Source organism: Drosophila montana, unplaced genomic scaffold (genome assembly GCF_035044405.1).
Source record: "Drosophila montana isolate Dmon_TW-CO22-7 unplaced genomic scaffold, ASM3504440v1 contig_599_1, whole genome shotgun sequence".
Taxonomy (NCBI): domain Eukaryota; kingdom Metazoa; phylum Arthropoda; class Insecta; order Diptera; family Drosophilidae; genus Drosophila; species Drosophila montana.
In genome coordinates, this window is record NW_026998916.1 from 635,577 (window position 1) to 654,165 (window position 18,589).

Consider the following 18,589-nt stretch of genomic DNA (forward strand, 5'->3'; position numbering starts at 1 on the left):
TCTGTTTTGTCGCAGCGCATTGTGGTGGCCATTGCACCCAAGAATCCATTCCCAGGATGACGTCGTCTTAAATCGAGGGCATGATGAGCATCGACATACTGATCACCTTCCCCGGTAGGCCAGCGTCTAACATCAATGCCTTCCCTACTTCTAGCGAGGATCCTGTCTGCCACCCCAATGCGCGACTGCACGTCCTCCGCTCTTCCCCGAATCGCCCGCATCGTTCGGCCGCCAATCTCCACTGTAGCGACGAACCTGGCTTGGGCGTCGCCCTTGCCCGTTTCTCGCCTCCGTTCGGCGACAACAATCCTGGCTACTCCTACCCCGGTTTCCACATACCTAACAGAACACGACGCGTGCGTTGGGACACTCCCTGGCGGATTGGCCCTGTGCGCACCTACGACATGCTCGCCGCGGATCGTACCCGGTTCCTCTTGGCTCATCATATGATAGGCAGCCTCCGCATGGCCCACTGCGGGCAGGGTGGCGACCCTTCTGGAACGGGTTGAGGCGTCCCTTCGTGGGTTGTACTGTCCTCTCCCATTCTGCGCTACCCGGACTCATGGGGACTGACTCATTGACTTATTTCCTGAGTGTTCCACCCTCTGGCTCATGACCGTCTCGTACTCCACAGCCATCTGCGTCAGCTAGGACAAGGTGGCGAAATCTTGCCGTCGCAGGTAGTGCCTGTGTTCGGGAGTGGCATTCTCATATATTCGGTGCAACTCCTGCGCCGGCTCATATCTGGCGTGATTTATTAAAGCCCTCAGCTCTATCAGGTATTATTTGAATTTCTCCCCCCCGTGCTCTCGACGGAAAAGTATTTCGTCCTCAAGCCTCTCGAAATAGTGTGGAGGCAGGAAGATCTCCAAGAAACCCCTCCTAAACACTGACAATGCACATCCCTTAGCCCACTACTCAATAACCAACGAGCAGCCCTGTCGCAGAATATCTCGCCCATTGCCCTAGGCAAGCGATCGAGGGCAATGCCATATGTGATGGCTTTACTCTTTAACGTTCAAGGGCACGTATTTTAAACAGATGTTATCAAACTTTTTCGCCAAACCTTGATCACTCACGTTCATCGAAACTATCAAAGAATAGTAAGCGGAGAGACGCGGCCTGACTGTCGCACGTTCTGTTCAAATTAAAATCATTTGACGGCAACAATAGTGCCGAGATTCAAGAAATGATCCCGAGAAATTCTTGGTACCACGATGTTTCCATAAGGAAACCAGTCGACTGGGCATCCTAACGCATCCTGGTGTCAGGTGTAATTATCTATCAACTCGGGTAAACAAGGGAAATTTTGGCAGCGCACAGTCTGCTTCTGTATTGGTTCACCTTGTGCAAGAGGAAGTTAAGAAGACTGCATTGTTTGGTTGATCTCTAGATGAACAAGTTTTATTTTAGCTTAAATTATAAGACGCCGGCAATCTGCCCCGACTCTTTATCACTGGCATTCGGAGGCGCACAGGCAGTTCTTGAACAGAATCGTCAAAAACAAAAACAGCGCAAAACTGCATACAATTTCGCTAATCCTCAACGTATTCAGATTGCTTTGCGTCAAAGGTCGTGTAAGGAATTCAGAACTATCCTCAAAAATGTCAAAAATTCAATTATTTTATCAATTGTCAAACAAAACTATTCATACAGTGGGCATACCTATATTCTGGTGTGTGGGCTTTATTTTTTATTTTTCATTCTTCGTAAACAATTTGGTTTTTCCTGTGCCTGATATTTTATTCAAAAGGTTACTTATACTTGGGAAACAATATTATACTTACCGGCAGTTCATGTCTCTAAACCAAGATCCTTGCACCCAATACGCAAGACTCTGGAACTATGTCAGCTCTGCCTGCAACGTGGTTGACGCTGCCTTACAGTGTTTGAGATGTCTCTGCACTAGAAGAGACATTTGAAGATATATCGTCCACCATTGTCTCGTCTGCATTGTCATCGTGTGAAAGATCCTTTCAGAGGACCTCTATGTCCCAAGTAACGAAGGATGCATCGGGCACATTATCTCCGAGGTTGTGTGATAGGCTTGTCGCTTGGTTCAACCTTAGCCGAGCTAAGGCCAAAGTTGAATTCAACACTAGAGGAATTCATGGGGGCAAGTAGTGGGATGATCACTGTAGCACCCTTCATATCCTCCACATTAACTGCCATCCAGCATATCGCAGTAGCGTCAGCCACTTACACTGATGCATGGTTTGCTTAAGAATATATATACATAATGGGGTCGGAAATGTTTCCTTCTATCTGTTACATTTGCACAAATACATTATACACTTTTATCCATTTTGAATGGGTTCAGTTCTAGTTAAACGTATATCTTAGCTTTGCAACAAAACAAAAAAAATTATAAAAATGATAAACATTCTTATAACGTATTATTTTCTTTTTAGAATTTAAAAACCCATTTGGAGCTTTAAGTGGTCAAATTTTACAGTCTGGAGAAAAATCAATTTTTTCATGGAAACGCAACGGAGAAGATTTTGATCCGGAGGAACGATTTAAAGTTCTCTTTGGCGAAGATGAGGATTCCCTAGCTTTAGTATTTCAGCATGTCAAGCCTGAAGATGCTGGAATATATACGTGTGTTGCACAAACGTCAACTGGAAATATATCCTGCAGTGCAGAGCTATCTGTTCAGGGTGCCATCCAAACTTTAAATAGGGAACCTGAAAAGCCTTCCCTAGTAATTGAACATCGAGAAGCAAACACAAGTTTGGGAGCGTCTGCCATTCTCGAACTTCAATGCAAAGGTTTTCCCAAACCAGCAGTGCTTTGGAAACATGAAGGTGAAATCATTGAAGTTGATGAAAGACATAAATTTATGTTTGAGGACGAAGAAAGCATGTCTTTGGTTATAAAAAGTGTAAATACTGAGGATGCTGGAGAATATACTATTGAAGCTGTGAACGAGCTCGGACAGGACAAAGCATCTATTAACTTAACAGTGCAAGGTAAATCTATAATAACAAAATTATTTTTTTACTTAAAATGTATATAATTATCATTAAGTAGAGAGTTCGGAAGTGCCAGACTAGGAAGCATGGTACACTCACTGCCGAGCTGCTTACATTCCATTCATCTTATTCTTGTTCTTCTACATAAAAAAATATCTATTTTTAAAGATAGATATAGTACAACAAATACATATATAATGGGGTCAGAGAAGCTTCCTTTTGCATACTAAAAACCTTTGCACAAAACTATTATATTATCCCTCTTTTTATATTTTTATTGGTACTGGCTAGACAAATCATCAAAGCAATTACTTAAAAAGAAATAAGAGTCCTCTAGTGTGAAATACCCAACTAACATCAATTAGTTTTTGCTCTACGCAACTTGGCCTAAGCATAAATAAAAGTTTTAAATAAATGCCGAGTTTGGTCAAGGTATTTTAATAAACAGCAAGTAAGACCGCACTATTTGCCACCGCCTCTAATCGACAGCAATACCAATTAATTTTCGACGAGAAAATACGCATTAACATAGCAACACATAAACACAAAGCAGAAAACAATACAATCGCAATTGCAGTGCTGTTGATAGAATTTAATAAAGACCCGCATCAATGTGTGTATACATGTGTAAAGAAATAATTTCAATTTGCGTTAGCTGCCGCAAACATGTGTCAATATAACCACACGTTTTCTTTAATAACTTCTGTGTTTCTTTACCGAACTTGATGAAATGCTCAACAGTTTATCTTATAGTGCTATAAAATATTCATATATTCTTAATTAATCAATTGTATAAGAATTGTGGCTTAAATGGTTGAGTAGTTCCAATTGGTATATTTACTTGAATTATAGTAATGCGGCTGTAGCGGGGAGGTGACGATATCTCTAAATTGAAAGATATTTTATATATTTATACTCTTCTAGAAGCTACATGTCAAATTTGGCTCTTATAGCTTACGATATTTGCTCAAAAAACCATTTCGAAATCGATTTTAACCGATTGCTTGGAAACGGAACAAGCTGTCGATTATCGGAAACGAATTCGTACTGCGCGGGCACGTTCAGAATTTCAAGTCTCTATCGCTTATAGATTTTGAGATGCTTCGCCCAAACATACGTAAAGGTAGAAGGAGAGACATACACTTGGACGAAAACATTATACCCATTTTCAATAATAATATAACAATACAATTATACACGAAAATCTTAACCTCAACATTCTTACCAAATATACCAATGACACAATCAACAACCACATTTTTCACAACATCCTATAAACAGGCAAACTAGTAGACAAACACATTTTGACCAAAGTAACCAGCTAACTCAAGAATTCAAACATACAGCAAGCCCAAGTGGGTCTGCACCAAATCAATCAAACATTCGGGCAAATATTAGAGACACTCAAAGAAGGGAAGTTGATAAATATTATCAATAATCAAAAAATAATCCAAATAATTTTGTAAATAGAGGGTGTGGTTGTCAGAACAACAAAAAGTACCAGAGTATCAGCACTTTCAGAATAATGATCAAAAAATAACATTTGATATTTTTGATAATATTTATCATAAGGGAAGTTGATAAATATTATCAATAATCAAAAAATAATCCAAATAATTTTGTAAATAGAGGGTGTGGTTGTCAGAACAACAAAAAGTACCAGAGTATCAGCACTTTCAGAATAATGATCAAAAAATAACATTTTTTAATAGAAGCCCCTCGACAAACCAATTCATATGACACTGGGTCGTCAATAAATATGATGAGAATAAATTTCCTGGATAGACATGTTTTCACAAAACCCAAAAACACGACATGGGTTTTAAAACCTAACTTATATGTAACTATTGCACCCAATAAACTCTTAATACAAGATCAGATGTTGTGCATACAAGGTTATTTACCTCACTATGACATGCTTAAAGGTAGAAATTTATGAAAAGCAAACAACAATATCATTGACTACACTTTTGACAAAATTATAATTAGCGAGAATATGTTCATACATAAGGATTTCATTTGGGATGAAAATGCAAAACAATATTTGAAGCATCTTTAAAACCAGAATTCTTTACTTAAAATAACTACGGGACAAGATTATCGAGTAATCATTTAAGCTACGAAGAAAATATAAAAGTTTCAAAATACTAAGAAATTTCAGTGACATGCAATATTGAGAAGGTGACGATTTGACATTAACTAGTATTGTTAAGCAAGAATTTAGAACAGAACATGAATATCCAATGTATTGAAAACCCATAAGGTTACACATACGCTTTTGAACAAGATGCCTGCAGAAAGTTAAAGATACGTTGAACCAAGGTATTATTCGGCATTATAGTGGCGTTATTGAAGTCCATAATGGATAGTACTATAAAAGACTGCACGCTTCAGGAAAAGCAAAATTTAGGCTAGTGCTCGAATAAAATCCTATTCCAAATACGGATAAGATTTTGAGAAACTAAGAACTATGTTTATATTTTACAATAATAGATTTTTCCAAAGGTTCCCATCAGATTGAGATTACCCAGAAATCTAGTAATATAACAGCATTTTCAGCCAATGAAGAGAATAACGAATAGCCTACAATACACTAGCAACCTTCTTAGGGTGATTCATAAAGTAAAAATGAAGGCTGGCAAATTTAAACCACCAATTAGATAAATGGACATTTTTAAAAGCAAACAGATATTTTTGGCCACACCCCTAAGCCAAAAGGCTTACGACCAAATAAAGTAAAAGCAACAAAAGAATTCCATTCGTTAAAAACATCAAATAAAATTAAATCAATTTTAGGTTTCTGTGGCTAAAAACGCAAGTTCCTTTCCTATTTTTCAAAAATTGCAAAACCCATGACCCTCTGCCTAAATAAGGGAGTGTAAATTAATATTACAAATAATATTATATTATATAAAATATAGAATATAACAAGTAAGAGGCTCTAGTCGGGAGTTCCCGACTAGGGGATCCTCTGAACCCTCGTCTACCAACACCAAATGCAGCTCACTTTAGCAGTTGCAAAAAAAAAATTACCAAAAAAAATAAATTGTTCCCACGGTAGGGCTTGAACTCTCAACAGACCACATTTATGGCCGCCGCCTCTACTCCACAGCCACACCAATAATTGAGTCTTAATGAGAAAAAAAAAACAAATTAAAATAGCAGCACAGAAAACAATACAATCGCAATTGCAATGCTGTTGATAGAATTCAAAGAAGTCGCGCATGAATGTGTGTGTGTACATGTATACAGAAATTCTTGCGCTTTGCGCTAGCTGCCGTTGACGCGTGCTGCCAATATAAATATAAGCAAAGTCTTTCACAAAACTTTTTTAATAGCTAGCTAGATCAAGGTTTTCGGCTCAACGAACTCCATTATGGCTTCGACCTGGGTCCGTTTTTGTGCCTTCGCCAGTCAGAAAAAATTTATGAATTCAACGCTATTCCTAAAAAACTTAGACTTTTCTTGAGCCACTCTCATGTTGGCATCGATCAGGCTTTTTAATACCCAGTCGACGTATTCGATGTGATCTGTCTCGTTTTTAGAGAAATTAATAGCTCGTGGACATAGACATATCATGTCTTGTCGAGTGGTTTGCGCAAAACGTCATCAATAGAAAGTCTATAGCCATCCGCTTTTTCTTATTACTCAACTCATCTGTTTCATTTTTTCGACTACCCATATTGGATTATTATATGGGGAGCTCAATAGCACTGAGCTTGCGCCTTTAGTGGGGTATTATATTACGAGCAGCTCCAACAAGGTTGCTGACCGATATGACGCAGTGTCAGCAACACAAGCCAAGCGAGCAAACTAAAGTTTCGACTACCGAGTGTTACTTGTAAACTTGTATGCTCCTTATATTTTCAAACTTTAAGTTTTCTTAACGTTGGCTGCGTTATTTTATTAGAAATCCATATTAATGGATTATGAAATTGTCTGCTTTAAAAAGCTTGCCAAAAGCAAAGTACGGCAAGTCAATTAAGCATACCTTACTGGCTATGGTATAATGTCGTGCATTCTAAATGCGTAGATTACACTGACCCAGTGGGGCATGCTATTGCCCAACGTAATGGCTTGCACTATAATTGCGACTCGCGTAGGGAAATTGATGGCAAAATACGGGCACACGGCAGACCAGGACTCGTTTCAGTGGTTTGACTGTTTGTTTTCGCAAATTAAATGACCAGCTGACAGCACTGAATACCCAATTCAATAGCCTAAACTGTTGAATGAGTCTCCAGGACCTAAATAGTCCACTCTCCGTGTGTTGCCATTGCCAAATACCCTTCAGCTTCCGACTGCAATTCATCACACTACTAAAATCATCATCATCATCACACTCAAAAAAATAAATTCTTCGCTTGAGCTTGCCTATCAGAACATTATAGATGTTTAATCTAAACCTGTTTGTCTGAACTTAGATTCTATTGCTTTTAATTTTCTTATTATCGCATTCCCTGAGACCTGGCCAAAACCAGATCTCTCAAATAACGCAATCTGACGTCATCTAAACTGATTTAAGTGAGGCGTTCAAGTCCGTTATTCACTCCTTACTGCTTCAGAATTTATGCCTTTTCGGATTTCCATACAATCTTCTGAACTGGATCTTAGAGTATTTGCGTAACTGAAAAGGTTCTTTTCAGAAATTCGTTTTTAAATGTATTCAGGTGACTTCCGGAGTTCCTCAAGGTAGTCGTTCCTCAAGGTAATCTATTCTAAAATATTAAGCAAGAAGATGGTCTTAGCATTTTCTCGTAGTTCGTATTCGCTTTTATACTTCGTACGTGTACGTTACACGACTGCGCCCCTCGGTCGGTTGGGCGATAGGTGCGAAAAATAGAAAGAATAGAAGCGGCTTTATAAAAGACCATTTTGAAGCTCTATGTGAGGGGCGCATGGAAGGTTAAAGCGCCTGGACAAATGTTCATGGCTGTAAGTTGAAGTGGCCCAGCAAGATCGACGCCTGTATGTGTGAGAGAACGTGGTTCGTTCGACAGGTAATCCGACCTTTAATTGGGTTTGCAACTTTTTGCGATAAGCTACATTAACTCAACTGGAATTTATCCTGGCCTTGACTAGATTCCAGAGTTTTGGCATTCAGAACTTGCGCCGGTTCAGTCGTATCATTATCTGGAGTACACCATGGAGTATTATTATATTTTTTTTTTTTTTTTTTATTCATTAGTGGTCGACAAAACGAGTGTCTTCCTAATTATTCAATACATTATATATACAATTATGAAAATTAAATGCTAAAAGCCTAGTTAGAGAACACAAATTTCGAATAGCATCACCGACCGATGGAGGTGTTTTATTTGCCAGTCCGGCCAGCTATGCCCCTTTTCACAGCTAATTTTGTCAGTGACGCTATTAGAGCCTACATCTAAGAAGAAGGGTGTAAGTAGGAAAAAGTGTTCTTAAGTAAAATTAAAACTAATCTTAATTTGCTATATTATTTAAGAATATACCATAAATAGGAGAAAAGAAAGTAAGAAGATTGTTAATAAAGTAAAGAATTGTATGCTAGATATACAGAGTGTTAAGTAGATAGGATAAAGAGATAGTATTGGGAAAGTAATGGGAAATCACCGACCCGGTGGGGGAAAATTTACAGTTTGTCCCTGCTCATAGCTGGGAATGGTCAGTGACTTCCCGAAGGTATCCTGAAAGCAACGATTTTATTAGGGGTAGATAAAATTCGGTAGAGAAAACGTGATGCAAACTATTGTAATTTTTACACAGCACGCGAAAAGGATTGTGCATAGCGTAGTCTGTTGTGCACGTCGATAAGAATAAGGGGCGGTAATTTCTGGTTGGTCTAGCCGGAACAGAGAATTGAAGACGCCCTAGAAGAAAATTCGAATCAATATCGTCAACAACCAACTTATGTGGAAAGACAACACCGAGAATTGCCCTACGGTTGGTTAACGACAGAAGATTAAGAAGAAGCAGCCTGCTGAAATAGGATGGCAAACGGAGATTAGACCTCGTAAGGCAAAAAGCAGAAATTGCTTCTGAACAGATTCAATACGATCCTGGCTATTGTTATACTGCGGAGACCAGATGCAAGAGCAGTATTCAAGGATAGGACGAACAAGAGAGATGTACAGAAGTTTCGTTATAAAAGGATTGTTAAACTCTTTAGACCATCGTTTAATGAATCCAAGTACACCTTTTGCCTCATTAACGATGGTTTCTTTGTGAAGATTGAAGCAGAGTTTAGAATCAAAAAGAAAGCCTAAATCCTTAACTGTTAGTATACGTTGCAATGGAGTATGGTCGATTGTATAACTGACAAGATAAGGTGTAGTACGATTAAATGTCATAAACATACACTTTGAACAATTCAGATGCAATTGATTGGACGAACACCAAAGTTGCATAGCGTTCAAGTCGTCTTGAAGACGAGAATGATGTAGGGAATTAGTGTATGAAAGAATAAGTTTCACGACGTCCGCATACATGAGTACACGGGCATGGGATATAACAGAGGGGAGATCATTTATAAAAAGAGTAAAGAGTAAAGGTCCAAGATGACTACCTTGAGGGATACCAGAAGTAACGTGAACCTGTTTAGAGGTAGTCAGCCTCAACATTACTCTTTGGGTCCTACCTTTTAAATAAGAACTAATACAAAGCAAAAGAGACGGAGGGAAACCTATTCGGCCAAGTTTAAAAAGTAAAATGTCATGGTGCACAGAGTCAAACGCCTTACTGAATTCAGTGTAAATGACATCAGTTTGCATTTTCGAAAGGAAAGCATCATTTACCAAGGAAGTAAACTCAAGCAGATTGGTCGTTGTTGACCGATTCTTTACGAATCCATGTTGAACAGGGGAAACAACTGATTTGCAGATTTTTTCAAATAATTTAGGAATAGCGGACAGTTTTGCAATGCCCCTGTAATTTAGTATATCAGACTTTCCACCTTTCTTGTGGAGAGGAATGAGACAAGATTCTTTCCAAAGAGTTGGAAAGACAGAAGATTCAAGGGATAGATTAAAAAGCTTTAGCAATGGATAAACAAGGGAAGAACTACACTCCTTGAGTAGACAACTAGGAATATTGTCAGGCCCAGGAGAGAAAGAAGATTTTAAAGAATTTAAAGCTAAAAGGAGAGAGGAATGGGAAATAATAGGGGGAGGTATAGAACTAGAGGAAGTAATTGTATAAGGGTACGAACTATTATTAGGACAGACTGAAGAGTAAGTTGATTGAAAAAAAGTTGCAAATAGGTTAGCAGAATCAGAGTCATTGCTAGCTTTATCCATGCTAGCTTTCGATGCGTAAAACGAAGGAGGAGACGTGTGAAATTGCTTGCATAAGGAAGGAGGGTCAAATGTCTTTCGTGATAGCGCAGAGACTCCGAAGCTCATAAATTCATCAATAAAAGAATTAAAGATAATGATGGCACTTGAACATGAAGTAAGTTGCTCGTTGAGCAATCACAAGTACTCCTTGGAGTACTCAATGCGTTGAGCATGCACAAGAAGCCACTCTTGAGCTTCGTATAGCTCAGTTCTGCTGATGTCCTTCGAAATTGACAACGATTTATCTTTCAGTTTAATTTCGCAAAGTTGCATTTTACAGGAGGCAGTTCTTTCTCTGGTTTACAAACTGAGTCGATAGGGGCTGGCCATTGCGATTGTGGCTATTCTGCTATATGGCTTCACAGATCATTGGCCACTAGGTCGCGTGAGGGATCATTGATCTGATCGGGAAATGCGTATCTTAGTGAGCGTTGCTCTCAAGGAATTCTTGCCATCTGCGGAGGAGTTGGCTTGGCAAGAATGCATCTTAACTTAGATCATGAAGTCAGATATCTTGCATAAAGATCTTAGCACGGGCCACGAATGGAGGTCCATTTGGAATAATGAAAGCCCGGCAGTGCTCAGAGCTTTACGTAGCTTGGTGATGGACATTTAATTGGAAATGATGTCGCTCGTCAGTCGGTAGCTGCTGCGGGAGCCGAAGCACCAGGAAAAAAGCGCACTTGATTCGGATTTTGAACGTGTTGAACTCATTATCTTAGAGCTCGCCATCACTATTCCGAATATGGTGATAATTTTGTTCATTTCGGCGTTGAAAACAAAGCGGAAGAAACGCTATTTCAAGATTTGGATGGTTAGATCTGATTGAAAAACTGGTCCTGTGTGTAGAACATCGTTCAAACTTTTACCATCTCAAAGAGAGTTGGAGGCGTTAAATACAACACGAACCCTTACCGTGGAGCTGTCTGGTTTAATTACAGCGTGATGAGGGAGATAGAAGTTATTGGAATCGTTACTAAGAGGCACTTGTCTCATATGATCGAAGTCCCGATAGTCCTCGATCACGAAGTCGTACTGCTCTGACTGCTTGAGAAGGCCGTCGATGTGCGCTTGAAAGCTAAGCCTCTTATCTAGTACAATCCCAAGGTACTTGGCGCTTCTGCCAGGATGAAGGGGGCTGCCATCTATCCAGACTGCTGGAGCCTTGACACGCATGGCACTTCGAGGCATTGATGTTCCACCTGCGTGCCCAGCTCTCAAGCAAGTGGATGTATTCCTGGGCCCCGTCAGTGGCTTTATACTCGCAGTGGGCGGAGTAAAATATATTAATATATTTGCATCGGCAAATGTGGCTATCAAGTGTTTGCGTGGGGTGGCAAACTCGTGTAGGTCATCCGGAGTGGGGATGTCTGCCGTGTACAAATTGAAGAGTAAGGAGCCCAGTACGCTGCATTGCGGGACACCCGCTTTCATCTTACAAACAGGAGAGATTGCTGAGAGAATGGTCGGAGAGTCGGCTGGTAACGCCAAATACTGTTACTTACCTTTTAATCCAGGCATGATACACATACCAAACCATTATGAATAATATATTTAATAATATATTAAACTAATGTTATAAGCAAAAAAATATTAAGAAAGAATATAAAATCAATATTTGACTGACAAAATGCAAAGGAAAATAAATGGTATCAGAATAGCAAAAAGAAGTAAGAGGGGATTACTAAATTTTATCGGAACAACATATAAATACTTTTTTGTAACTTAAGATGACAATGATAATGAGGAACTTGAAGAAAAAGATAATTTAGCTCCAAATAGTATTCAAGTAAACGATCTAAGCCAGGTTGTTGAGGTTGCCAACCAAGAAATATAAATAATAAACTAAAGCACTGTTAATTCTAAAATTTAACTTACAGAATATATCGAAGATTTAGAACTGGTGATGCATCTAGCTATTGTGGAAGGCTTAATTGCTATTCTGTCGAATGGCAAATTAGACACAGCGTAGTTCGTTTTACTTCTTTATTGTTCGTCGTGCGATACAGAACTGAACTCTCTCGGACACAATAATATTCTATAGCGTGATAATGTTAATGCTTTTGTTAAAGTGTGTGAATGACAATGTTTTATGGAACTGAGTGATGTATGTACGAATGTATATCTATGTTGCTATGTGTGTTTATCCTTCTACACCATATATAATGTATATTTTTTATTTAAAATTATTCAAATCTGTTTTTCTAACGCACATTGAATCAGAAAAACTACTTAATATAAACCTTTGTTTTCCTCGGCTTACAACCACCTTCTTTTCTTCAATCAACGATTTATTCCATATCGATTACTTATTATATTGTTGGTCGATAAAACATCGAACCAGGGCTGGATGAACTTACAATCTAAATTACTCCTACAAAACATAGGAAAAATCTTTAATTGCTCAGTGACACCACAAACGGTACAAAATATAGATAACTACAAAAAATAAAGGTAGCCATTTATTTTCTATAGATCCGGTCCCCTATCGACTTCGTTTTTGTTCGGGTCGAAAACTCGCTGACTTGCTCAAAGAACAGTTGGATTTTAGCTCGTTAGCTCGTTATTAAGGGTACTTAAGTGAATGCATTTATGCATGGAAGCTTTTTGCGGCCGACCATACACGCACACGTACATAAGTTTATATATATGGATACAAGCATTTATACGCCTATGTGCCTGTTGGTTGCCTGACTATCAAATGCAATATTGCCAAGATTTGAAGTTATTGGGATTTCTGAATTTTCAGCTCTACACATACATAAAGAAATGATTGTGAATGAAGATCATTGGTGAGAGTTTGACGCGAGCCATTGTTTTTTATGACTTAATGGTTGGTTAGCAGAATTACGGTTGTGAGTTGTGATCGGGGCTTTCTTCCCTTTTCTTTATTATTGTATACCCATGATCACTAAACTTTATTAAGGCATTGAATATTTTGAATTTTGAAATTTTTGAAATTTCCGCTGCCCAACGGGCTGCTGCAGGTAATAGTGGTCAACAGTCATTCTGCAATCTGCCGCTGAATTGCTTTGGCGCGATATAGGTCAGGATTATTAGCTTAGATGAGTATCGCTGGTTAGTTGGGAAAAAGTTAGCCCAGCTTGCCCTTGCTCGTCGAACGATAGAAAAATAACCAAATTTTTAAATCGAGTTTAATTTCGTTCTCCTTTATTTTACTTATGCCTACGAAGGCCTTGCTGAACCTTCACTCTTAAATAATGGTACCTAACCTTACCCACGATCTCGCCCCTGCGCCCCTACATCTTTTAGTTTCTCTAATACGGCCATTACTTACGCTTGTTCGATCCAAAGTGAAACTCCCACTAAATTTCGTCATCTTTCGATCCTCTCTCGCGTGGTGAGAACTCCTTGAGCCTAATTACTCGTTGCTCCTCTTGTCTTCAACATGAGCCCAGAATTTATTTTTTTCTTTTTAAACATAATATTTAATTGATCCACTCCATGTGGCATATTTGATGTTATTATCTCACAGCTGTTGCCTTAATGTTAATTTTACTGTCGGTGAAATAAATGTAAAATGTAAATAAATCCCCTCGCACCGAGCCGTCGCCGAGCCGGTTCAGACGTGAACCCTCCCCTGGTGGCGCCTGATCGCGTGGCAATGATGGCTCCTCAGCGGTTGGTAAACGCTCTTACGAGCGGTCCGCGTACATCGCCTTTACGACCTCGGGCGGGGAATGGTCCTTTTAGAGTCCCGAATCTATCGCCGCTGATGCTTTTTCCTCCGGCCCTCTGTGCACTTCTCCTCCCCGGGGGCGAATCCTGCTCTGTCACGAACGGCTGTCGGTTTTGTGATGGCTGGTTACCCACATAAAGTATCATTGAGTAAACGCATGTCAGTGTCACGCACCCGTCTCTATGTAGTCATTCTACTAAAAGTACACTGTGTGTCTACGTGTTGGTGTGTGTGGCTCCTCTTGGCCCCGCCCGTAACCGCCCCGGTTGGCGCGGGGATCTCGACTCCGTTGTGGCTCCTTCGCTCCACGTACGGGGTCGGTATCTTCGTCTTCGAACGATGTCATAACGGGTTCTCGGCGTCGCCATAAACCACCCTCACAGTCGTCGCTTACGACTTCGACCCGTGCTGACTCCCACTTCATCTCCTCGTCACTGATAAGTATAATATCGTCCATTTTCTTTCAGGGTTATTAACCATTACATATTATTAGATTAGTTTAGTAACCTCTCTATTTCCTCTCCATACGGTGCAGCTTACAAAGGGGCTTTCTGAATTCCGGCCGGGGCTATTTCCGGAAAGATTTCGTCACACGAACTCTGGCACGAAACTCTGGTAATCCTCAATAAACTGGGCGATAGTTGTTTGCACCGTTCGATTTGTCTGCTCGGTTGGGTTTTCCTGAGGGCATTACGGTGCCGCGTACGTTCCCTCTACGCCAAGGGAACCTAGGAAAGCCTTGAATGGCCGGCTGTCAAACTGAATCCTGTTTTCGCATACTAATTTCCGAGGAACTCCGAATCGGCAGAGTATTCGCTTTCGGAACGCCCTCTGTAGGTGCTCTGCTGTTGCTCTCGTTAGGGAAACCAATTCCACCCTCTCGCTGAACGCGTCGTGCAATGCCAATGCCCGTGCTTCGAATGCGGTAAGGGGCTACGAAGTCAGCGAAGAGGAAGGCCCAAGGTTCCGCCCAGCCGGTCTCACTTGTAACATCTTGAATTTCTGACATACATCGCAGCACCTTACGTTTCGTCCCGGCATCTCTGGCCAGGAGTATCTTTGTGCCAGTCGGGATATCTTTTTCCGTATTTCTTGATCGCCCACCGTGGGAGCGATGTGGTATTCCCGCAGGGTTCTCTGCCGATGGTTGCCACCGACGAATACCTTCCACGGGACGTAATCCTCATCGTCAGCTCTGGGCCCCAGATGCCGAAAGAGCTGTCCGTTCATGACCGCGTATTCCGGGAATTTCTCCGGCTCCTTGAACATCCGTTATGTCATGTTCATGATCCAGCTGTAGGGTATAGCTCCTCTTCGGCCTAAATGCTGACTCCAGTGGCTATCTGGATACCGCATCGGCCACCACAATCAACTTCCCGATCCCGATCCCGAACGATCCTTGCCGACGGACTCTCTGTCGAGTTTAGCCACTTGACCATATAGCGATCCTTGCCGACGGACTCTCTGTCGAGTTGAGCATATAGTCCGTGGAGACCTCGATCCGGTTACCCTCCAGATAGATTCTCAACTTCCGAGTTGACCATACCTTCGCCAGGCACTCACTTTCCGTGGCTTTCCGTGGGTTCCTTGAAGTTATACGAGGCACTCAAACTTTGGATTGCCAGTTGGATCCTTGCGGATGCGGAATGTAGGCCGAAGGGCACCACTTTCTATTAGTATAGCCCCGGTCAGGAACCATAAATGCTACTATTTGCAACGCTCGTTCATCGGTAATTGTCAATATCCATGCTTCAAATCCATTGTCGGGATATAACGCGCCTGTCGTAGGCGCTCCAATATGTGGTTTCCATGGGGTACGGACCCGAACGAGCGTTGATCTGCCTGTATTCAATACACATCCGTCCGTCCCCTCTATTTTTTTTACCAGCACGATCGGCACGCTGTGTGGGCTGCGATCCGATGGCTGGCTATATGGTACACGCCCTTAAGCCCCTCGAATCGCGCCAAGTCCTCCTTCGGAAGCACTTGCACTTCAGGCTCCAGGTCTATTGCCCTGTTCATACCCTTCGCCGCCGCTAGGCTCTTTTACAGACTCTCGCGGCCGTGTTCTCCTCTACGGCTCGGTCATCTGCTAGTACGTCTCCCACTGAGGAACGATAATGATTACCCTGCCTGTGGGACCCGACCACTCTTCCCAGCTTCGCGCTCTTGAATACCGGTCGAAACGCGGACCCCAAATCCCAATCCCCGAAGACCTCGCCCGTTTCCCGCATTTCTCCTTCCTCCACGCCGAGTCCCCTATATTCCGCCGTTGTGGTACCCCTTTTCGTCTCAACGATCACCGACCCCTTGCTCCCTGGACACATCCTCCTTGACCGACCGCGCATCCGGGTTGCCTTCCGCGGGGTGGATTGCTGCCCCTTCCTGGGTCCCCGTCCTTACCTCTGGGATTTTCTCCATGAGGCGAACGGTTGGCCTCCTGCAGCGTTTCGTCGTTCCTATCGCATAGAGGAAATCCATTCCGGGAATCACCTGGTCAGCATGGACTTCATTATCAGCAAGCGCACGTTAATCGTGCAGTCTGACCTTCTGGCGTAACATTTGTACAACATCTAACCCTGATACGTCCGCTAGCCTTATCCTGGTTCGCACTTTGCGAACCTCCCCGTTATTCGCTATCCTTTTCGCACAGGTTTTTCTGACGAAGGATCTGGTTGTACCTGTGTCAATCGTCGCCGCTCACTCGCGCTCGCTAATCTGTATTTTTGCTACGATGCGTTCGGGACATTCTCGTATAAAATTACCCTCTTGCTTGCATCGATAACATATCCGACGCGGTTTGATTGGTGTTCCTGAATCCTTACCGATCATCCTATTGGCCGCCTCTCCTCGTGGCGGTTAAGAAACACAAAATTTATTAAAGAAAATGTGTTTTGGCAGATCCCGTGTTTGGGGCAACAAGCGCAAATTGCAAGAATTTCTGTATACATGTACACACACATTTATTCACGTCTTTATTGAATTCTATCAACATCATTGCAACTGAGATTGTACTTTTTTCTGAGCTGTGTGGATGTGGTGCTATTTTAATTCATGTGTTCTCGCTAATAGTCAATTGGTGGTATGGCTGTTGAGTAGATGCAGTGGTAAGTAGTGTTACGTGGGTTCAGGGTATCCCGTAGTCGGGAACTCCCGACTGTACGCACAAGTCACGCTATTTATTTACTATGTTTTACTCGTTGCATAATATTTTTCATTCTTTTTATTCTAATTTTCGCGTATACAGTCAGTCGAAATGGCTTGCCTTCTTTTTTTTCTCCTTTCACTCTGTCACTTTTAGCATATAGACGCCAGCCACATTAGCCGTTATTTTTCCGATCGCCAGCATACACTTGTATGTATGTGCGTTTGCTTATGTGTAAGAGACCTTTTATAGACATTGTGTGCACGCGTCGGCTGCAACCCAGTAGAAGAATGGCACATTCCCTTTGTGTGCTCTTGTCTGGAGTGTCCGGCTATAGGATATTCCAACCCTCTGCCAGGGCATGCAATCAAATACTCCAAAATCTCTGCATATGCAAAGACACGCAGTGCATTGTATGAAGCATATTTACGAGTCACCCATGATTACCTCGGATACGGCTACAATTATCATCAATACCCTAGATGTCAATAGGACCTGAATTGTTTTGGGAGCTTGACGATTGGTATGACTTCATTGGTATGACTTCTACTGGACTAAGCCTCATATAGCATGTGTATTCTAATCAACAACGCAGAATTGAATCTGTACAAAAAACAATTCTTGTTGTATGCTCTTCGTGGTTTAAATTGGGATCCTCGTGTGCGGTTACCGTTATACTCCAGTACACTTCTGCTGATTAATCTTCCTTCTTTAGTTAATCGTAGAACCAGGATTCTTCTAATATTTATTCATAAGTTAATTACGGGTTTTAAAGTTAAACACAATTTTTAAACGCCGGATTTTCTCTCACAGCTGCGACACGCACTTCTAAAGTTAGTTAAAGACTTTTACGAAATGCCGAGATTATTCTCACGGACGGTGAAACAAGCCTCGCTTAATTACTACGGGTTGGTACAACGTTTATAGTTTAATTGTTAGTTAAGTCCAACGTCGGAGTGCCCTGGGTAGCCGCCTCACAATACAATATCTGTATATAGCACACGAGAAAGAGCAATCAAAATTTGGTGACTATCGATATCAAATACTATCGATTTCATGAAAATGCGGAAAGTTATCGATTAATTTCAAGTCTCAACAGTTAGTAGCTCGGACTGGTTTGTATTAACCTAGGATTGTGTTTAAAGTTATTCTCGTTGATATCCGTAACTCTTAATGGCTTAAAACTATTGATTGGTTCTATGTGTTGAAAGACTACTGCTGTGGACTTTTATAGCTTTCGACTGAAGCCTTTAGAAGCCATCTAGCTGCATATCCATTCTGCTATTTCTGAAGCTTCGTGGTCTGCTGTTGACAGAAATTCCTTTCTCCAATGTTGGACATCAGTGCTATAAAATTTAGACATTTTAAGCGAAGCTTTCCCTGCCCGGTTAAAAAAGCAAATAAATCTCAAAATTGTGTAATAACTAACCTAACCTAACTCTTCTGATCTTTTTCC

At 41.2% G+C, this 18,589-nt stretch overlaps 1 protein-coding gene across 4 annotated transcripts in view; it reads left to right on the forward strand.

The window, feature by feature from the left end:
* Obsc (Obscurin) overlaps positions 1-18,589 on the forward strand; it is a 242,466-nt gene that overhangs the window by 104,973 nt on the left and 118,904 nt on the right. For all 4 annotated transcript variants that reach the window (XM_064698377.1, XM_064698378.1, XM_064698380.1 and 1 more), the window contains one exon: positions 2,412-2,972. In XM_064698377.1, the coding sequence (XP_064554447.1) occupies positions 2,412-2,972 (561 nt within the window). The remainder of the gene's footprint in view (positions 1-2,411; positions 2,973-18,589) is intronic.